The sequence below is a fragment of the Zingiber officinale genome, chromosome 5B (assembly GCF_018446385.1).
Source record: "Zingiber officinale cultivar Zhangliang chromosome 5B, Zo_v1.1, whole genome shotgun sequence".
Taxonomy (NCBI): Eukaryota; Viridiplantae; Streptophyta; class Magnoliopsida; order Zingiberales; family Zingiberaceae; genus Zingiber; species Zingiber officinale.
In genome coordinates, this window is record NC_055995.1 from 61,301,266 (window position 1) to 61,319,942 (window position 18,677).

The 18,677-nt window shown below is 35.2% G+C and overlaps 1 protein-coding gene across 1 annotated transcript in view; it reads right to left on the bottom strand.

The window, feature by feature from the left end:
- LOC121984438 (sister chromatid cohesion 1 protein 4-like) overlaps window positions 1-7,738 on the bottom strand; it is a 28,360-nt gene extending 20,622 nt beyond the window's left edge. The window contains exons 1-2 of the mRNA XM_042537366.1: window positions 7,147-7,738; window positions 55-313 (exon numbers count right to left, since the gene is read on the bottom strand). Coding sequence (XP_042393300.1) covers window positions 55-313; window positions 7,147-7,270 — 383 coding nt within the window. The 5' untranslated portion in view covers window positions 7,271-7,738. The remainder of the gene's footprint in view (window positions 1-54; window positions 314-7,146) is intronic.
- Between the last annotated feature and the right edge of the window lie 10,939 nt (window positions 7,739-18,677).

Here is an 18,677-nt window from a genome sequence, read left to right on the forward strand (position 1 = left end):
TGCAGTAATAGGTAATAGATGCACAACACAAGTATATAGGAAGCCAGCACTAACCCGTGAATAGCAGAATCTGGTAGTTCAAAATCATCTAGATGAAAAGTCTCTGGCAAAGTAATGGAATGATAAGGTGCAATAGATTCTTCCGGAGGAAGATCGACTGCAGTTGATCTGAATGCCTGTTTTACCTTGAGCAAAGCCTCACTGCAGTCATGGAATAGATAGTTCACCTTCCGAGAATATATTCTCACAACACCTAGAAGCAGATGGCTTGATAGACGAAGTGCAATTGGAACTTCAGGGGAGAGAATAGAATCTGCACAAAAGTTTTAAAGAAACAGATAAAGCCAAAGCAGCCTAACAAATAAAGATTAAAGATGTTAGGCAGCTTAAATTCAGTAAGAACTTACATTGTAAGTATTAGGTTAAAAAAAAATGAATTATTACTTTCTCTAGCTCATGAAGCATTATTCAGTAGCATGTCTGGAATCATGTTAAAAATGAATATTAGGCTACTTACTTTGAGCATTAATACCCAGATGCTCTGATAAGCATTTTACACACCAATTAGCACTATGCAGTGCAAAATTGTGAGAAAAAAACACCTTTTCTTTGTAAACATATAATTGTCTGCATGAAATACTTTCAGTTGTTCCAAAACTTTTTGTGCTCATGGAATCAGGAAGGTTTAATCCTAGCCTTGTTAGGTACTCCCTTTAATTCTCAATCAACATTCTGCTAAAAAGTCCACTCATATTCATTGACCAACTCAAACTAGTTCTCTAGTGTTGTTGTAAAACTTCATGGAACATCCAGAACAAAAGAAGCAAAGATATCAAATAAAATTTATAGCTAGTCCAAGCAATCATGCTTACAAGAAAATGCAAATTTTGACCATATAATACGGAGACATACTCCAGCAGCCCGTAATCTCATTATTCACTCACTGAATTAGAAGGAAATGAGAAGGTTTTTATTTAAAAGTATAACAAAAATAGATAAGATAATGCCAATTGTTGTTCTTAGGCTAAATAATAAAGTTCCAAAAACTAACTGAAAGTTTATTTGCCTGTATATGCCACATTCATAAAATTTTTAACAAATTGGACCAATATCAACTTACTATAACTTATTGTGACTCGCTCATGGAATGCATCTGATTAGTAAGGTTTTCCTTTAACAATTATAAGTACAACTCAGAACCAAAACACTTACGGAAAACGAATATGCTCACGAGGCAGTCATTAGTCTCACGGTTACTGTCAGAAGAGAATAACACTTAAATTGTGATTATCAGCCAATGGAATATTCAAGGACTGCATGAGGAGTATGTGACTATTATGAACGTGTGCATAGGATCGGGCCCATAGGCAGTTTGGCTTCAAATCGGACACAGATGGGTGTGAAAGGTCCTTCGATTCTCCTTTGAAAGCCAGTGTGAAAGTGGCCAGTAAGGAAAACCAGCATCGACAATTTCAGAGATGGATGGCTTTGATAGAAAAGAGGCAGCGGTGAGTATGTAACAAAAAAGGTGGGAAGCAACTGCAGGAGAAGAGAGGAAGAAGAAAGAGAAATAGAGAAATAAAAAGGAGAACTTTGTTAATTTATATTCTTTATACAATTACAGACCTGCATCCCTTCTCCTACTGAGAGTTATTTACAACTATTTCAAAATTTTGCTAACTATTTTTGCAGAACAATTCCTGTTGCTTCTTCAATTTATTTTGTTCCGTATTGATAGATTCTCCTTTTCTTAGGGTGAGATTTATTTGTTGTCATTCATTCAAATTTTTACCCAGTCCTCTCAATTTGCATATGACTTGGTCTATATCATTGCCCACCCATTTAAAATGGTGTTTGTCCTAAAGCAATCAAACCTTTTTTTTTGTATAAATCATTAGCTTTGTTTTGTGAGTCTTCTGTTGGCACGGCTCTCTTGTCTCATGGAGTAGGTGATCATTGGTTTGGTGCTATAGTTTGTTCATATCTTCGAAGGATTGTAGTTTTGATCATTGTTGAGTCGATTTCAATTTTACTTGTTGTCTATATGTTGTAAATTATATGCTCATTGCATAGAAGTTCATGAGGACTGGACCCAGTGTGCTTATGACAAAACTTTGTTAGATGAAGAATAAAGAAATCAACAATTATATATTCCTTGCCTAGTAGTAGGTGGACCCTTAGCAAACCCTATCCCTTAAGAGTCGTTCTCCATTAGTGATGACCACCGAACATTGAGGTTCTCATCTTGTTCTAACTTTGATATGGCGATTAATTGTTTGAAAATAAAGCTATGTGCATTTCCTAAGTCGATGAGAATTGAGAAAGAGTGTGAACAAATGGTAGTTGACACTCACATTAGTTGAGAATGAGGAACCCCTTCAATGGTCATTAGTGAGTATTCAAGAGGTTTCTCTAGGGCTTCTTCTTCATCTACCCCGACTAGCACAAACCAACACTTGCACGTATGGACGGATGAGAATGCTTTATCACAGTTTGAAGAAGAGATCAACTCACGTTTACGGCCTTCTTATCATTAGTCAATCATCGAATGGTTTGTGTGTTGTTGAGTCTTTATGCCCCCATGAATTTTTTCATAAAGGCAAGAAACACATGCTACACTATAAAATCTAGAGATGGATCCAGGGAAGGGCTATCGTGGGCTATAGCCCAACCTAATTTTTTTTAAATTATCTATATACATTTTCTTAAGTATTGGATTTTTTAACAAAATAAATAAATAAACGAATGGAATCATCGAACACAAAGTGAAAGTGCTGAATTAAAATCGGATTGAGGTCGAACAAAATCTATTGGGTAGGTGCAGAGATAAAGAGTATGTTGGTCCAAATTGGGGTTGATTTGGCCAAGTTATGACTGGACAAAGTTTAATTGGGTTAAACCGATTCAATCGATTTAAAACGAGTTACAGAATTTTTGAGAAAACCTATTATCTTCACTCTTTATTTTTATTCTCTTCCACGTATGCGGCGTCTCTCCCATTGCTTTGCCTCCATGCACCTACTTCTCCTTCCCCTGTTTTTTTCTTCCCATATCTTAGTGGTTTTTCTTTTCTCCTTCTCCAATAGCAGCTCTCTTTTCTTCTTCCTCTTCTCAAAAGTAGCAGCCCTCCTCCTTCTTCCCTTCCTTTTGTTGTTTTCCAGCCAACCAACTGCAATCCTAGTCCTTCTTCCTCTCCAACAAGAGCAACCCTTATTTGCCTTTTCTTGTCGTCGAAACTAGCCCAGACTATCAGAAAAGAGAGTAAAACTTCCATTCTCTTTTCCTTTCATCCTTGTAGTTATTTTGTTGCTTATTTTGGTCTGTTGGTTTACTTTGTTTCTCGTCTTCGGCCTAATGCCAATAGTGGGAAGAAAAAATCACCATAATAATTAAGATTATTTAATAAAGTAATTGAGTCATTGATTAATTATACTTGCTTATTCATTTGATTGTTATTTTTAGGGATATAACTTGGAACTATTTCAAAATGGAACATCAATCTGCTGCAAAGAAAGGAAAGACATTGATATCCTCTTTCTTTAAGAAGAGAGATCGTCAAACTAGTGAAAGTACTTCAATTCCTACAGTCTCTACAATGCAACATCAATCTAATAAAAGTCTTCCAATTCCAGTGTCCAAATTCCTTCAATTTCCTATCCTAGCAACAAACATCTATCATCCTCTACTTATATTGAACGAGATCATGGTAAAAAGAAAACAGATATGTGAATATCATGTTAATGTACAAGATAAGATAAGACATTCATATCTAAAAATGGGGTCTTATCAACCAGATATGTTGGAGTATTCGGGTACAAAATTTGAAAGTCAAAATCGTCAGTTTCATAAAAAAATTGCTTCAATTGAATGATGTTAATTCGTCTAATATCTCGACACTAGTCAATGAAGGATTTGACAATTGGAAAAGGGTAAACTAAGGAAAAACATGTGCATTTCTTGGCCATATTGCTATGTGTGATAGAAGGGCTGAAAATTTAATGAGTCCCTCGCAATATATTAATAATGTGATGTATGCAAGGTTTAAAATTTCGACCTGTGCCGAGATTTCGGTCTCAGACCGGAACGATACGGTTTCGGTATCGTATCATACCGTGCCGATACAGTTTCGGTATTTTTTATTTATCTATAATAATGATAAGATAAATATGTTTATTGAGTATATAAAAATAAGTTGTATATTGATTTATTATAAGTTCTCAATTATTGAATAATTTAATATTGTTAGAAAAAATAATTAAAAATAATTTTATTTAAATAGAATTGATATATCAATAATTCAAATTAAAATGGAAGTATCTATAATAATAATAATAATAATAATTAATATAAGATATTATTTTATATTAATAATAATTATATAAATTAACTATTTATTCATTTAATTAATTATTAATTAAATAATATATATTTTAAATAGTAAAAAATATCAAGTAAAAATTTTTTAAAAAATAAAAAAAAATCAGAATATAAATATAATTTATTAGAATTTTTTAAAAAAAATTTAGATTTTTTTTACATTTTTTAAAAAATTTAAATGAAATTTAAAATATATTAGAATATAAATAAGAATTATTATATATTTTTTAAAATTTTTAAATGAAATTTAAAATATTATTTTTTCAGAATATTAATTAATAAAATTTATTGAATTTATTTTAATTTTAAATATATTTTTATATATTTTATTAAGATACTTTAACTAGGTTTATAAAAGCCTCTTCGAAATATCACACATCCTCCTTAGGAATTGTTTAAATTAATTAAATAAAATAAATAATTATTACAAACAGAAAAAAAAAAATCGCGAACGCAGTACGCGAGATCGCGCCCGCGATCGATCATCACGATCTCGCGGGGGGCGTCCGACGACATTGGAAGCGTCGCCGGACGCCTCCAACGGCGCCGGAAGGGGCGCCGGAAGCATCCGGAGGTGCCGCGGGACGCCGCGGGAGGCGTCTCGCGCCTCCTCCGACGCCGAAGGAGGAGTCTCGCATCTCCTCCTGCGCCGCCGAGACGGGGGCGCCTCCCGTGCCGGTTTCGGCCGCCCAGCGGAACGATAAAAACCGTCCGTGCCGGGCGGCACAGAACGACATTTCAAACCCTGGATGCATGTTCAATCTAAAAAAGAAAAGGAGAAAAATCATTTGACAACCTCAATTGTAACTGTTCATTGGCTACCACTTCAAGGTTGTGCCTTTAGAGGTAACGATGAATCTCTATCTTCATCTAATTGTCGGAATTTTCTTAAATCGGTGAAGACTTTTGCAAAAATGAGTACAAAAATTGATGAAGTTGTACTTGAGAATGCTCAAAAAAATGGCCAATATATCGCTCCAGAAATTCAGAAAGAGATTTTACATATTATGGTAAATAAAGTACGACAGATGATTGATAGAGAAGTTGGAGATAAATGTTTTTGTATTCTTGTTAATGAAGCATGAGATATATCTAAATGGGAGCAAATGACCATTATCTTGAGGTTTGTGAACAATCATGGGATTTTGATAAAGAAAAATTTTGTCATCATAAGTGTTAATGACATTGAATATATATATATCAAATGTTCTTGTTCATCATGATCTCCAAGTTATGAAAATCAGAGACAAGGAAATGATGGTGCTAGTAATATGAGCAGCGCATGAGATGGGCTTCAGGTATTATTTCTTAGAGATTGTCCTTATGCATACTATGTCCGCTGTTTTGTCTATCAATTACAACAGACATTGACTTCAACAAAGTGTCATTTGGGAATTCTCTTCTCATTTGGACAATTTTGTCACTTCTTATACTAAGCACATTGTTGAGTTATACAAAAAAAATGAAATTGAGCATATGTTGAAAATTGGAGAACGTGATTTTGGAAATGGGGCCAATCAGATTCCAGATTGGTAATTTACAGCGAGAAGGAGCTACTCATTGGAGTTCTCACTATTACATAGTAAAAGATAACCATTCTCCAAATGGAAGGGCTAAGGTTGAAGTTTGGGGGATTTACAAAAACATGGCAAGCTTTGAATTTGTATTCATTTTGCACTTAATTTATAAAATTATGAGAACAACATATACTCTTTGTCAACTTCTTCAAAAAAAAAATCTCAAGACATTTTAACTGCTATTACATTTGTCTCTACTACCAAAAATATCCTTCAAGAACTTAGACAATGAGTGTGGGAAGAATTTCTTCATGATCTACAGTTGAGCATCATTACCAATTTGATATTTTTAATGCAGCAATAGATTTCATCTTGATGGAGTTAAATACTCGGTTCAATGAGTCGTCAGTGGAACTTCTTTCTCTCAGTACAACTTCAGATCCTAAAAATTCATTTGACTCCATTAACAATGATGATATTTGTCTATAGTAGGCTCTAATACCAATTTGTTATTGACGCATGGGTCCATAGGTGGTTTTAGCTTTGGATCGAGCTTGAAAGGCCCAATAATCTTTGATTCCCTTCCAAGGGCCTAGTGTAGGAGTGTTTGCAATTGGCAAATGATGCTTGTTGCTTCTTCAATTTATTCTGATCCTTATTGACAATTTCCCCTTTTTTATGTCGAGATTTATATGTTGTTGTTAGTTCAAGTTTTTTCTTAGTCCTCTCCTCTCCCTTTGGATATGACCCAAGGTTTATATCAGCAACCAAGATAATTATCCTGAAGCTAGTACTCCCAGCTGAATTGTTTGTTAAAAAAAAATATGATATGGAAGAAATTCACAGCAAGGCAAGGTATTCCATCACATCATTATTTTTTTAGTATGTCTGACTGTTTTTATATCACTTTAGTTATTCAAAAAACTTTACTAGTTTTATATCATTGTACATTATTTGAAATAAATGAAAAGCAACACAACCTGATTAGCACATGATAACACTACCTTAACTACGTGTAATTCATTTTTTTTTGTTTGGCGATGAAATGCACAACCAGGATGTAAAAACTTCAAGTTGGGTTCCCACTATCACAAGTTGTCGACACATTAGCGGAAGTCACTTTATATATGTGTTATTTGTTAAGCAATGAAAAGTACTGAAAGGTCACCACCACGCTAATGATAGCTTAGCATGAGAGTAGAAAAAGATAAAATGGGGGGAAAAACTATGTGATGAATTGAGAGATACCAACCTACAGAGTCGCCAATATTAGTATCTGCAACTTGATTCTTCCTTAGCTTTCGCTCCAAATGGGCGGCAATCCATATAGTACCAAGAGGACCCTTCTTGGCCAAGATAAACTGAGAATAGAACATTTTTCACTCTTCCTCAGCTTCCAAGAAGCCGCTTGTAAGCCATGAAACACAATGAGATGCCTTCCACCCAACCACCGACGGAATTGAGAAATACTGCCCAAACCCTAACCAGCAAATTCCTCACTGAAACATCCCCCAAAATCCCAACTTTTGAAGCTTGAGCTAGCCAAACCAACACGAAGCTCACTAACCCTTACTCAATCACTATAACTCCCAGCTCCCCTCCAGCAATCTGTACTAACCCGCAAATCGGGGATTCTGAGCTGCACAGCGCGGATCTCGATCCAGCCGAAGCCTCCGAAAGGTGTGATTTTGAAATAGGTGGGAGATTGGAGGAGTGATCCGCAACCGCCCGAGAGATTGGAAATCGAACAATTGCGCGACAGGGCTTCGAGTTGGGAGAGGTGTCGTCTGCTGCCCTTCTCCAAAAACACACACGGGGAAGCTTCGGAGCCTCGTACCTCTATTCGTGATAACTTGTCGTAACGCAGTCTTGCTCCTCAACTAATGGCATAAGGACACGTGGGCACCGCGTTTTCATCCTTGTTTTGTTTACGTCAGACCTTTTCCATTGGAGGAGGGCGAGGGGGAGGGGAAAGGGAGAGCGAGAGAATAACTGGAGAATGCTTTGTCTCCGGGTAGTTTAGCCGGGCCCAAAGTATTAGGGTGTCAAGTTTAATAGATCGGATGAATTTTTTTTTTTTTATTTCAATCTAAATTCGAACTCATTCAAATCTGAATTCAATCCAAACACCTAAATTCGAATCTGCAATATGAATAATCTAAAAAATTTAATTCAAAATATTTTTTTCCTTTACTATTTTACTATAATTCTTTATTTTTATCTCAATAATTCATTATTATTATTATTATTATTATTATTATATTTAAAAATATCTTAATTTTTAAAATAAAATTTAATTTATTCATAACAAATTCATTAAAATCTAAATTCGGGTCAATCCAAATCCGATCTCAATCCGAATCTGATTATATTGAATCGACTCATATTAAATCGTCAGATCTAAGTTTATTTTTAATATCCCTATAAAAACCTAAAACCAAAAGCATAAACATGGATCATACTAACAGTTAACTTCTTATATTTTTCGTTCTACTTTAAAAAAATTATCATGCAATGCTAGTTAAGATTCGAATCATGAAATCGGTCAAATAGAGTGTCTTCACATTGAGAAGAAATGAAATATATGTGTTTATGTTATGAAGGTCCTTCATTTGTCCTCCATTTTAATACTTTTATATCTCTTACATTAAAATACTTAAGCAAAGGTCAGCCCTTGTTGACCAAATATTTTGTCGTTGCATCATAGACAGGCATTGGGTCCCTCGTAATAATGACCGATGATTGTCCTTTTTTTATCTTAAACCAGTTATATATATGTCAAAGCTTGCATGTGCCAAAATATTGAGCGGTGATATCAGAAAAAAATTCTTATTGTGTTTCAAAATGCACAAAGTTTGATGTAATCGAGCGGTGACACAAGAAAAATTTCTAACCGCTAGAGAGGAAAAAACATGAATAAGAGAAATTTAAATATTTCATGGACGAATCCCCTTCCAATTTTGGAGGACTATCAAGATTTGGATCGTGATTTTTCTTTCTCGTTTGTGTTTGATGAGAGTATCAGATCTCCTTAGGACGGTGTTGAAACATGAGATATTGTCATATGAGATTTTGGAATCGAAATTAGACGTGTTCGAGCATATCTTTCCTCACGCCTTGACCATTTATACTAATAGCTAATAGTCATCCATGATTTTATCTCCTCCGTGTTGACTAGAGACGGGTTGATAAAGACAGTGGATAAATAAATCGCCTTATGTCATTTGATGAAAGTATAAAAAAAAATTATCTGATATTTATTGTTGGATTCAGTTATCATTTTTTTTTATTCCTGTGATTTTATTATTACTCAGTTATTTGATTGGTCTGCTTATCTATCCGATTGCATTAAGAAGCGAAAAAATTTTATTTATTTCATTATATGATTTTTTTAATTAGAGATTTATTGGTTTTCCCAACAAGTTTAGTGATTATTCTTGTGCTAATTAATGGGAGTCAAATAATAGTGGTAATACTATGATTAAACTTATGTCTATCAATTACGAATGGAGGATTTACTTGATTGTGAAGTTACACTTTCAGACTATACAGACAAATCGAAAGATAAGTCTGATAAAGATTGAGCCAAGTTGAACAAGAAAGCATGGATCCAAGAAGATCTTTGGAGTTTTAACTGATTATAATTTTTTATTTATGTATTAGAACGGGACACTGTTTAGTTTGAATTAATTAAAATTCATTCAGAAATCTAGATTTATTATTGGATGCAACTCATAACAAGTCAAATTTTAAATTTAAAAAACATCATTTATGGTATTTTTAGAGGCTCCGGATATTTTTTTTACTATGTTTAATAATTTTTATTTCTTTTTAAATATTTAAGGTGTTTTTTGGGTATTTCAAATATTTATGGATTAAGATTTATTTAATTATTTAAAGAATTATTTTCAATTATTAAATAAAATTTTAATTTTTGATAAAATCTTAAGCACGATAATTTCTCTCTTTATTATTTCTTCTTATTTTTTTCTATAAATCCGCCCACAGGATAATTAATATTCCACCGAGTATCACAATTGGTAAAATTCAATAAGGAAGTGATATCAATATATTGCTAATGAAATAAAAGTTAATGTGGTCATCTATATATATCTATAAAAAAAAAAAGTGTACAGTTCGAAGCTTTTCTTTTCAAGAGATGAAACTCTCATTTCTAATCATTTGAATGTTTTTCAGGAGAAATTAATTCAGTTGGCAACATTAGACATGAAGCTAAACGATGAGATTCATATTTGATCAGTTCCTTGCTTGATAGTTGGGATACTCTTGTTGTTTCTCTTAGCAATTCATTCGAGATGGTGTGCTCACTTTGAAAATGATGAAAGAAAGCATGTTAATTGAAGAGAAAAACAAATGAGCAAGGGATAAATACATGAAGTAAGAATTGTGTTACATCAATAATGAATTAAATGATGCATTTATAATAAAATTTAGTTATTATTAATCTTTAAAGTAATATTAAAATTGAAATAATAATTAGCGAAAAGTTGACCTAAATCTATTATAAGGCTTACTTGTCACTGGAGATACGGTAAGTGTAACGAAAGTCTTTCACAAAATTGAACCGACAATCCAAGGCCCTTTTCAATAGAGGAGAAGAAGCAAGAGAAAGAAAGCTAGATTCAACATGCCCTAATGAATCATATCTCTTCCTATATATACCCGACCCAACCTATAGGAATTATCCACCATAAAGCTCATCTATCATTAACAACTCATTAATCTTAATGAACTGGGTTATTGGATCTACACATTAAATCTATATCCATTTAATCCAAACCCCCATTTATATGTAATTAAGTATGAGATCACTGAAGAATCGAGAAAGTGTGATAGAGGAGGAGGAGAGGGGTGAATATCACCTTTAAAAAAATTCTTTTCTTTTTAAACGTTTAAACCAAAGTAATGCAGTGGAAAAATAAAGAACACGATTCGGTTACTTGGTTCGGAGCCTAGGTCTACCCCTACTCCAAGACTCACGATATTTGATCGCACAGTTGGACAATTCACTATAATTCTTCTTTCTGAAACCTTCGGAAAGAAGTAATTCATACAATGAGTAATATAAGACAGTAATAGCCTACTATCTTATTGAAACTAAGTACAATGCATGCAATATAAAATTACACCGACGGTAGATGAAAGTCGAAGCATGATTGAAGTAGTAGCTTGCTTGAAGATGGAGCATAGAGTAGTAGTACAAGCAACTTTGCACAGAAATGAATTGGTGAATTGATTCGTTACTGAGTCTCGAACCTCGAGCTCCTTTTATAAGAATGGTCAACGTTTAGTCGACCGATCCTTGGGTTCAGTAGACCGAACCCGCTCCCTTCTTTCTTCGCTGAGATCCGATCTTCGGGCATTTATGACATTGAATGGTTCGGTTGACCGAACGGTGCACTTTCTCGTTCATCGAGATTCTTCATTAATGTGCCTTTAATGTGATAATTGTTCGGTCGACTGATCTCCACGTTCGGTCGACCGATCAGCCTGACTTCCTTCTCTACTTCGGCTTGGTCTGATCTGTGCTACATTATCAAGGTTCGGTCGACTGATCCCCTTATTCGGTCGACCGATCAGACTTGGATCGAACTCTACTTTGTTCTGCTCTGATCTGATCTTTGGTCTGAGTTCACCTGGTTCGATCGACCGATCTCTGCGTTCGGTTGATCGATCAAGCCGAATATGCAAAATAGTGTTAGACAATATAATCCTGCAAAGCAAAGGATAGCACAATAATATTATATTTGATGCATGAGTAGTATTAGACAATAGAACTATCTTTATCTCAACTTGAAAACTTTTCCAGTTTCTTCAGTTGGATCAACGATCTTAGGTTGTTCTTTTTAGGAACACGACCTCACCGTCGCTCCTCCAGTTGCTTACCTCAACCTACTCGCAAAATCTTAGCCCTCCAAAACTGCTTGGACTTTGCCTCTTAGCATTAGATCGGCACCCAGGACTTTCCCTCGATCTTCAGTCTTCCAAACCTATCGAGCTTCCTTGCCAAGTGTCAAGTTCTTTTAATCCACTTGGGCTTTCTGCCTGACTTCTACGATCTAATAAGTCTTTGTTGCTTAGACTCTAATTAGGGCTTTCTACACACTTGGTCAACTTGTTAGATCATAACAAGATTTAACTATGAACCTTTGACAACATCAAAACTTAGGTTTGATTATGATGCAACCTACACCAACATTCTCTCCCTTTTTGATGTTTGATAACTTAAGATTCTCAGTTAAGTTTAACATACAGAGTTAAATAAATAAACAAATATTTTAACTCTTTTCTCCCCCTGAATTATATAACTCCTCTTGAATTTCTTATCTTTTCCCCTTTGACACACATCAAAACTAGGGGAAACAATTAGACTTAAGTAAAATTAGATTTTAAAAACTAGGTAAATACTCAAAAACATTAAAGCTATGAAAAAGTTTTTAGATAATTAGTGTAGAAAATTGATAAAAGTGTAAAATACCGAAAAATAGGCAAATATTGATAAGGGAATTTTCTGAAATTTTTGAAAAATTTTCGAGAATTTTTCGGAGCTCGTACGGACGAGTTAACGGGGATTAAAATGGGGCCCGGAAAAGCCTGTTTCGGCTACCCCGTTTTAGCGAGGAAATGTTTATTTATTTTTCCTTTTTCTTTTATTTTCTTTACTTCTTTTTCTTCGCCGACTCCCCGCGTGCCCGATCCTTTTCTTCTCCCCAACACCGACGGTTTCCATTTCCTCAACGCCGGTTCTTCTCCTCCTCTCCTTTGATTTCTCTTCTTTCACTCACTGCCGCAAGCCGTCGATTCTCTTCCTCGTGTCTTCCTCGCGGACCGCAAGCTATGCCCTAATCGGCCCAGTCGATTCCCTTCTCTGCCGACGCCGACCCCCTCACCTGTGCCCTAGTCACCAGCCATCGAGCGCCCTCCGATTACCGCTACCGTGCCCTAGCCATTCCCGATAGCGCCTTATTCCTCTCTTCCGATCTCTCTGCGTCGCTCCGCCGCCACTGCCAGCACCACATGGAGCAGCGCCGACGCCCTACAGCCGACGTCGAGGTTCTCCCTTTTCCTCTCTTTTGCCGACGCCGGTCTCCTTGCCTCTTCCCCTCTGCCCTGATCCGCTTCGGCCATGAGGCCTCGCCCCAGTGCTCTGATCACCGGCTGCTAGCTTCCCTCTGCCAGTGCCCTAGTTTCCACTGCCACCAGTGAATTGAGCCTTAGCTCCGGGCTTCGTCCTCTCTTCACTGTCGTGGTCATGGAGAAGGTGCCAAGTGATGGATTCCAGTAGGTTGTTTGCTGTGGATTGTCCCTGTTGCCGATCACCACTTTCTCCTTCTTGATCCGATGGGTTCCAGCAGTACCTCTTTTGTTGCAGTGTTGCATTGAGGTCAGAAGTGTATAGAATTGGATTAGTACTAAATTAAATCCATTATTTTGTTGTTGCATTGAATTTGGTTATGGTTCTAAGAATTTAAGTGTTAATTGTGAACAGAGGATTGATTCATTTTCGGGATTGAGGTTGTTAATCTGTGCAGCTTGAGGTATGGTATAGTAAATTTTGATACATGATGTAGTAGGTCACATGATCATTTATAGGATTATGAGGTTAGTATCATGATTTGTTATGATGGATTGTTAATCAAATTGACATTTTGATTAATAGAAGAGTTATGATCGATATCAAGGATCATTGAATTGATTATAAGATGTATAGTGTTTTGGAAAGATTAAGGGATTAAAGGGTTATTTGATTAGGGTTTTCCCTAATTAGGTTGAGTTGAGATTTAGCTAATTGTTGCATATATAATTAGCTAAATTATAATCATGTGATTTGCAGGACGTTGATTCGGGACGAGCACTTCGACATAGATGTTGATTAGCTCGATCTACATTGGAGGCGGGTACCTTGACTTATCTTTTTGATATGTCTTGTTGATATGTCTAGTAGATTATAGCCTTTAGTAATAATTATGTTCGTCCTTATTTCGGTACGTCACTACCGGATACTCGTTACATGCTTGTTTGCTCACCTGTTATGCATTTTATGCTAGTGCCCATATGATTATATATATGCTCAGTGAGGAAGTGACATACTATGCTTATTATGTTCAGGACCTAGGTTTTTGATATCCTATCTGACCTGTGTACTTTAGTTCTTCGTATTTGACCATCGATATTACGGTACTCATTTTATATATATGGATATGGTTATGCTGATCAGTTTATTGCTATGCTTAGTGTCATGCATCATGATTGCATGCTGTGCGATAGTCCGCTCCATTATTGTTGAGCACATCGTCAGTTACATGGATCTGCACACACCACCACTCATGGGTTAGTGGTCGATTCAGGCAGTGTGTGTTGCAGCAGGGAATTTATTTGGCTTCGTTGGTCCGCTCATGGGTAGCGTGATGCAACGTGTTAGCCGGCAGGGATTCCTCCCCGTCATCGTGTACCGGGAGTTGAGAGCATTGCGCTCCCCCATTTATGATTTGGGGTAGGAGGATAGGTGTACTCCGACAGCATCTCGTCCACTCGGTCACTCATCAGGAGTAGTGACGACAGAGTACACGGTTGTCACAGCCCTACCCACTCGACCTCACTATTGTGTGTGAGATGACTGACTGGCGTCAGGGGTGACCAGGACGCATCATTGACATCATACGCATTTATGCATTTACTGCTTGTGTTTGATGCACTTATATGCTGCATTTGGATGGATGCATATGTTTGACATGCATACAGGATTTATGACACTTCCGGTCGGACGACCTGATTATTCTGATAGGTGGCCCTGGTGAGTACAGTACTCTTCAGTCTTTTTTATTGTGCATTACCTTCTTTTGTTCAGGAGACTGTACTCCATAGTTATTACTATTTGTTATAGTTTACTATACATGTCAACTAGGTATCTGCTGAGTTGTTGAACTCACCCCCGTGGACACTATCTTTTTCAGGTACTAGGTTATTTATGGAGACGCTTGGAGTATCCTGGTTGCCGGTCCCCACGTCACATCAGAAGACCTGTCTCTGCCTTTGTTTATTGTTATTTTTTGGTATATGTATTTGTGTACTTAGCTTAATTTGTGTTCCGGTTTTGTGTTCGGAGTATTGTTTTGGTTGTGTGGTGTAAGCCTAGCCGGCTAGCAGTGTTTTATTTGGTTTTGTATGGGCTTGTATTTTATGTTTATCCGCTGTATTGGTTTTGTTTCAGCCGTGTAGGATGATGATATATATATAACTGCGTGGTTGTGTGTATATTCCAGCCGTCTGTGGCTGATGTATATTATGCCTGTAGAAATGCTTCAGATTGTCACCCGTACAGGGGAGGTGCTGCCGAAATTTCTTCGAACAGAGACTCCTCTGGGGCAAGACAAAAAGGAAAATTTGAAAATATAAAATAAGGATAAAATTTGAAGAAGATTAGAAAATTTAGGTAAAGACAAAATTTGAAAATTTATAAAGGAAAAATAAGAAAAAAATTTATAAAGTAAATAATTTTGAAAATTTAAATTGAAAAAGTTTAGTAATGACAAAATTTTGAAAAGTTGATAAAGAAATATAACAATTTTGTAAAAATATATTTTGAATTTTTTTGTAAAGGTAAAATTTTTAAAAATTTATAAAGGAAAAATTTGAAAAAAATTTGTAAAGTAAATAATTTTGAAAATTGAAAATTTTTAGTAATGGTAAAGTAAAATTTTGAAAATTGAAAATTTTTAGTAATGGTAAATTTTGAAAAGTTGATAAAGGAAAAAAATTTAATAATTTTGTAAATTAAAGAATTTGAAAAATATATTTTAAAAATTATAGTAAAGGCAAAATTTTAAAAATTTTGAAAAGAGAAAGAATATGGAAATTTTGTAAAGAAAAAATTTGAAATTTGTGAAAGATTTAATTTGAAGCTTCCCCTAAAATTGATAAGTACCTAAAAGTCCAAGCATGAGTTTTAAAAAAATCCTTATGATGAAATGTCCAACCTGCATACTTAGCTAACTACCACAAGATAATAACTTTAGATTCAGGTTAGTTAATTTGAGCATATCATTCTAACTAGTTTGTTACTAGTCAGATTACCCAAATTGATTAATATGTTTTGTTTAAACCCCAGATTTATAGCGATGCACTGACTTAAGCATATGAAATCTTAGGCTAAGACCTAAGCATCTCACACCATTCTAGATTTCAAAATACACAAGCAAGGTACCCTACTGTGTTTGTGAGATGTTGACTGCTAAAACTATAGAAACATGCATTTCTACGGTAAGATCTAGGCTGCTCCAAAAAGACAAAATATTTTGAAATTTATTTTGAAGATAAAATTTGAAGGGAGAATTTTGAAAATACAATTTTGAAAAACTATTAGTAAAAATTTAAAGACATATACTAAATGAAAGGACCTATTATATGAAATATTTGCATAAACAATTAAAGAGCAAAATAAAAATCACATAAAAAGTATACATAACCAACAAGTACCAAATACATGAATAGTCATGAGTGTATCAAAATATGTAACTGGTCCTAAAATCACTCGTCCTCATCATCATCGTTAGCTTAAAGATAATCAAACATCCTACGTTGCTCCTTCTCTAAGGCATCAACACAATCAGTCATATCCTGGCGAAAATCTGCAATTTGTCCTTAGAGGGAGTTGTATTGATCCGTCATCCTGGTTTCGAGGGAGTCGAACCTGCAAAAAATGTCATCTCGAAGATGACTAAAAAAGTCACTAGTCAGTGGTGGAGGTGCGTAAGAACTACCCTGAGTCGTATCGAAAAGAGGTGTCAACGCAAATCTCGGATCAAAAGGCTGCTGATGGTGCTCTTCAACCACAATCGACTCCTCTTCAACTACATCTTCCTCGGTTACAGCTGGTGTGTATTGGGGATGGGTTCGCTTATACACAAGTCCTTCTACACTAGTCCTAATCCCAACCAAAGACAACTGCCTAATCCCAACAAGATCAAAATCGGACAACTCGATCAACTCACTGCGGTGAACACCTACTCCCTAGAGAAACAATTTAAGCAGTGAGAACGTAGCACTGGATCATGTAAACTTTATTCAAGCTGTTGTACCCCGAGTAGTAGATAATAGATCTGAACACCCAGTAATCTAAGTCAAAGTCGAGTTGATGTCTTAGTGCGTACATCAGAAAAAGATGTATTGGACGTAGAACTCCCTGATCTCTAGACTACAATGGATGAATGCAAGAGACTACCATCTTATAAAGGGCGTTGTCATTTGGACTAAGCGGTATAGTGGACATCTTTTTAGGACGTGCCCCTTCAAAAAAATTGGCATACATAAGATCAAGAGTAAGATGAGCAAAAGGAGTGGGCAGTATGTCAGGAAGGGAAGCGCTAAAAAAGATACAACTAACAAAAGGTCGAATTCTCAAAAATCTGAGAAACATCTCAAGGTCAAATAACATATCCTTGGTTGCAACCCTAGTTTTATAATGATGGGAGTCAATTTCACACAAATTATGATAAAATTCTGAACACAGAATAGGATTGTAAGCATGTCGATAGAAGACAACGCTATCAAGCTGAAAATGTTGAGTAATGTCAATGAACTTAGGACAATATATTTGATAGAAAGGAAGGTTAAGACAACGAGTTCCTATAACTTTAAATTTTTTATTAGGAAAAGATAGACGAAGATCTTCAGTTGAGAATCTAGGGCCCTGGCTGGAATTTAAAGAGCTAGCCTCCCATTGTGCAGTTATACGACTCTTTTCACTATTATTAAAGAAATAAAATAAATAAATCGTAAATAGATATGGAAAGAAGATTCAGAGAAAGATTACCGAGACATTTTCGCGTTCCGAGAAAGGTGGTAGGCGGCGAAATAGGTGAAGATGGCGTAGAAGGAGAGGAAGGTAAAAAGAGGTGGGGATGAGACTCGGCTGCTGCCAGAGTCTTTGTTTTATAAGCCTCGATCGGTAGATCGAAAATGGGTTCGATCGACCGATTCCTTAAAAACTGGGCAATTAGAAGTAGTTGGTTGGTTTTCGATCAACTGAACATGGTGTTCGGTCGATCGATAAATTTATCATGGTAGAATTTCGGAGAAGTAGATAAGGTTGAAGTTAGGTTTTTTCAATCGGCTGAACATGGTGTTCAATCAACCGAACAACTAAAGATAGGTTGAATTCGCGACGGTGAAGTTATGTTTTCGGTCGACCGAACCTGTTGTTCGGTTGACCGAATAATTAATTGGTTGCCTTAGTCAATTAGCAACAGGATTCAGATTCATGGAGTGTTTGGTCGACTGAATCTGGTGTTCGGTCGATCAATCCAGGTTTTTTTGTTTAATTTAGGTTTAATAATTAAGTTTTTAATTTTAAATTTAATTAGGTTTTAATTTAAAATTTTAAGTTTGAATTTTAAGTTTTGATTAGGTTTTAAGATAATAACTTTAATTAAGTTTTAGAATTTTAAATTAAGTTTTAAAATAATTTCATTTTAAAATAGTTTTAAGTACAAATTTCAATTATGTTAGTTTGTTTTGATTGAATTTTTAAGTTTAATTTTGAGGTTTTAATTTATTTTGAGGTTAAGTTAACAATTTTAGATTTAATACTTTTATTTTAATGTATGTTAATACTTTTAATTTAAGCTAATAGCTTTAATCTAATTTTTAAATTAATAATAATTTTCTGATAATTTTAAGTTGAGTTCTAATAAATATATTTTTTTAAGTTGAATTTAGTTAAATTGACTTTGGATTTAAGTTTTAATTATTTTTCAAATTTAA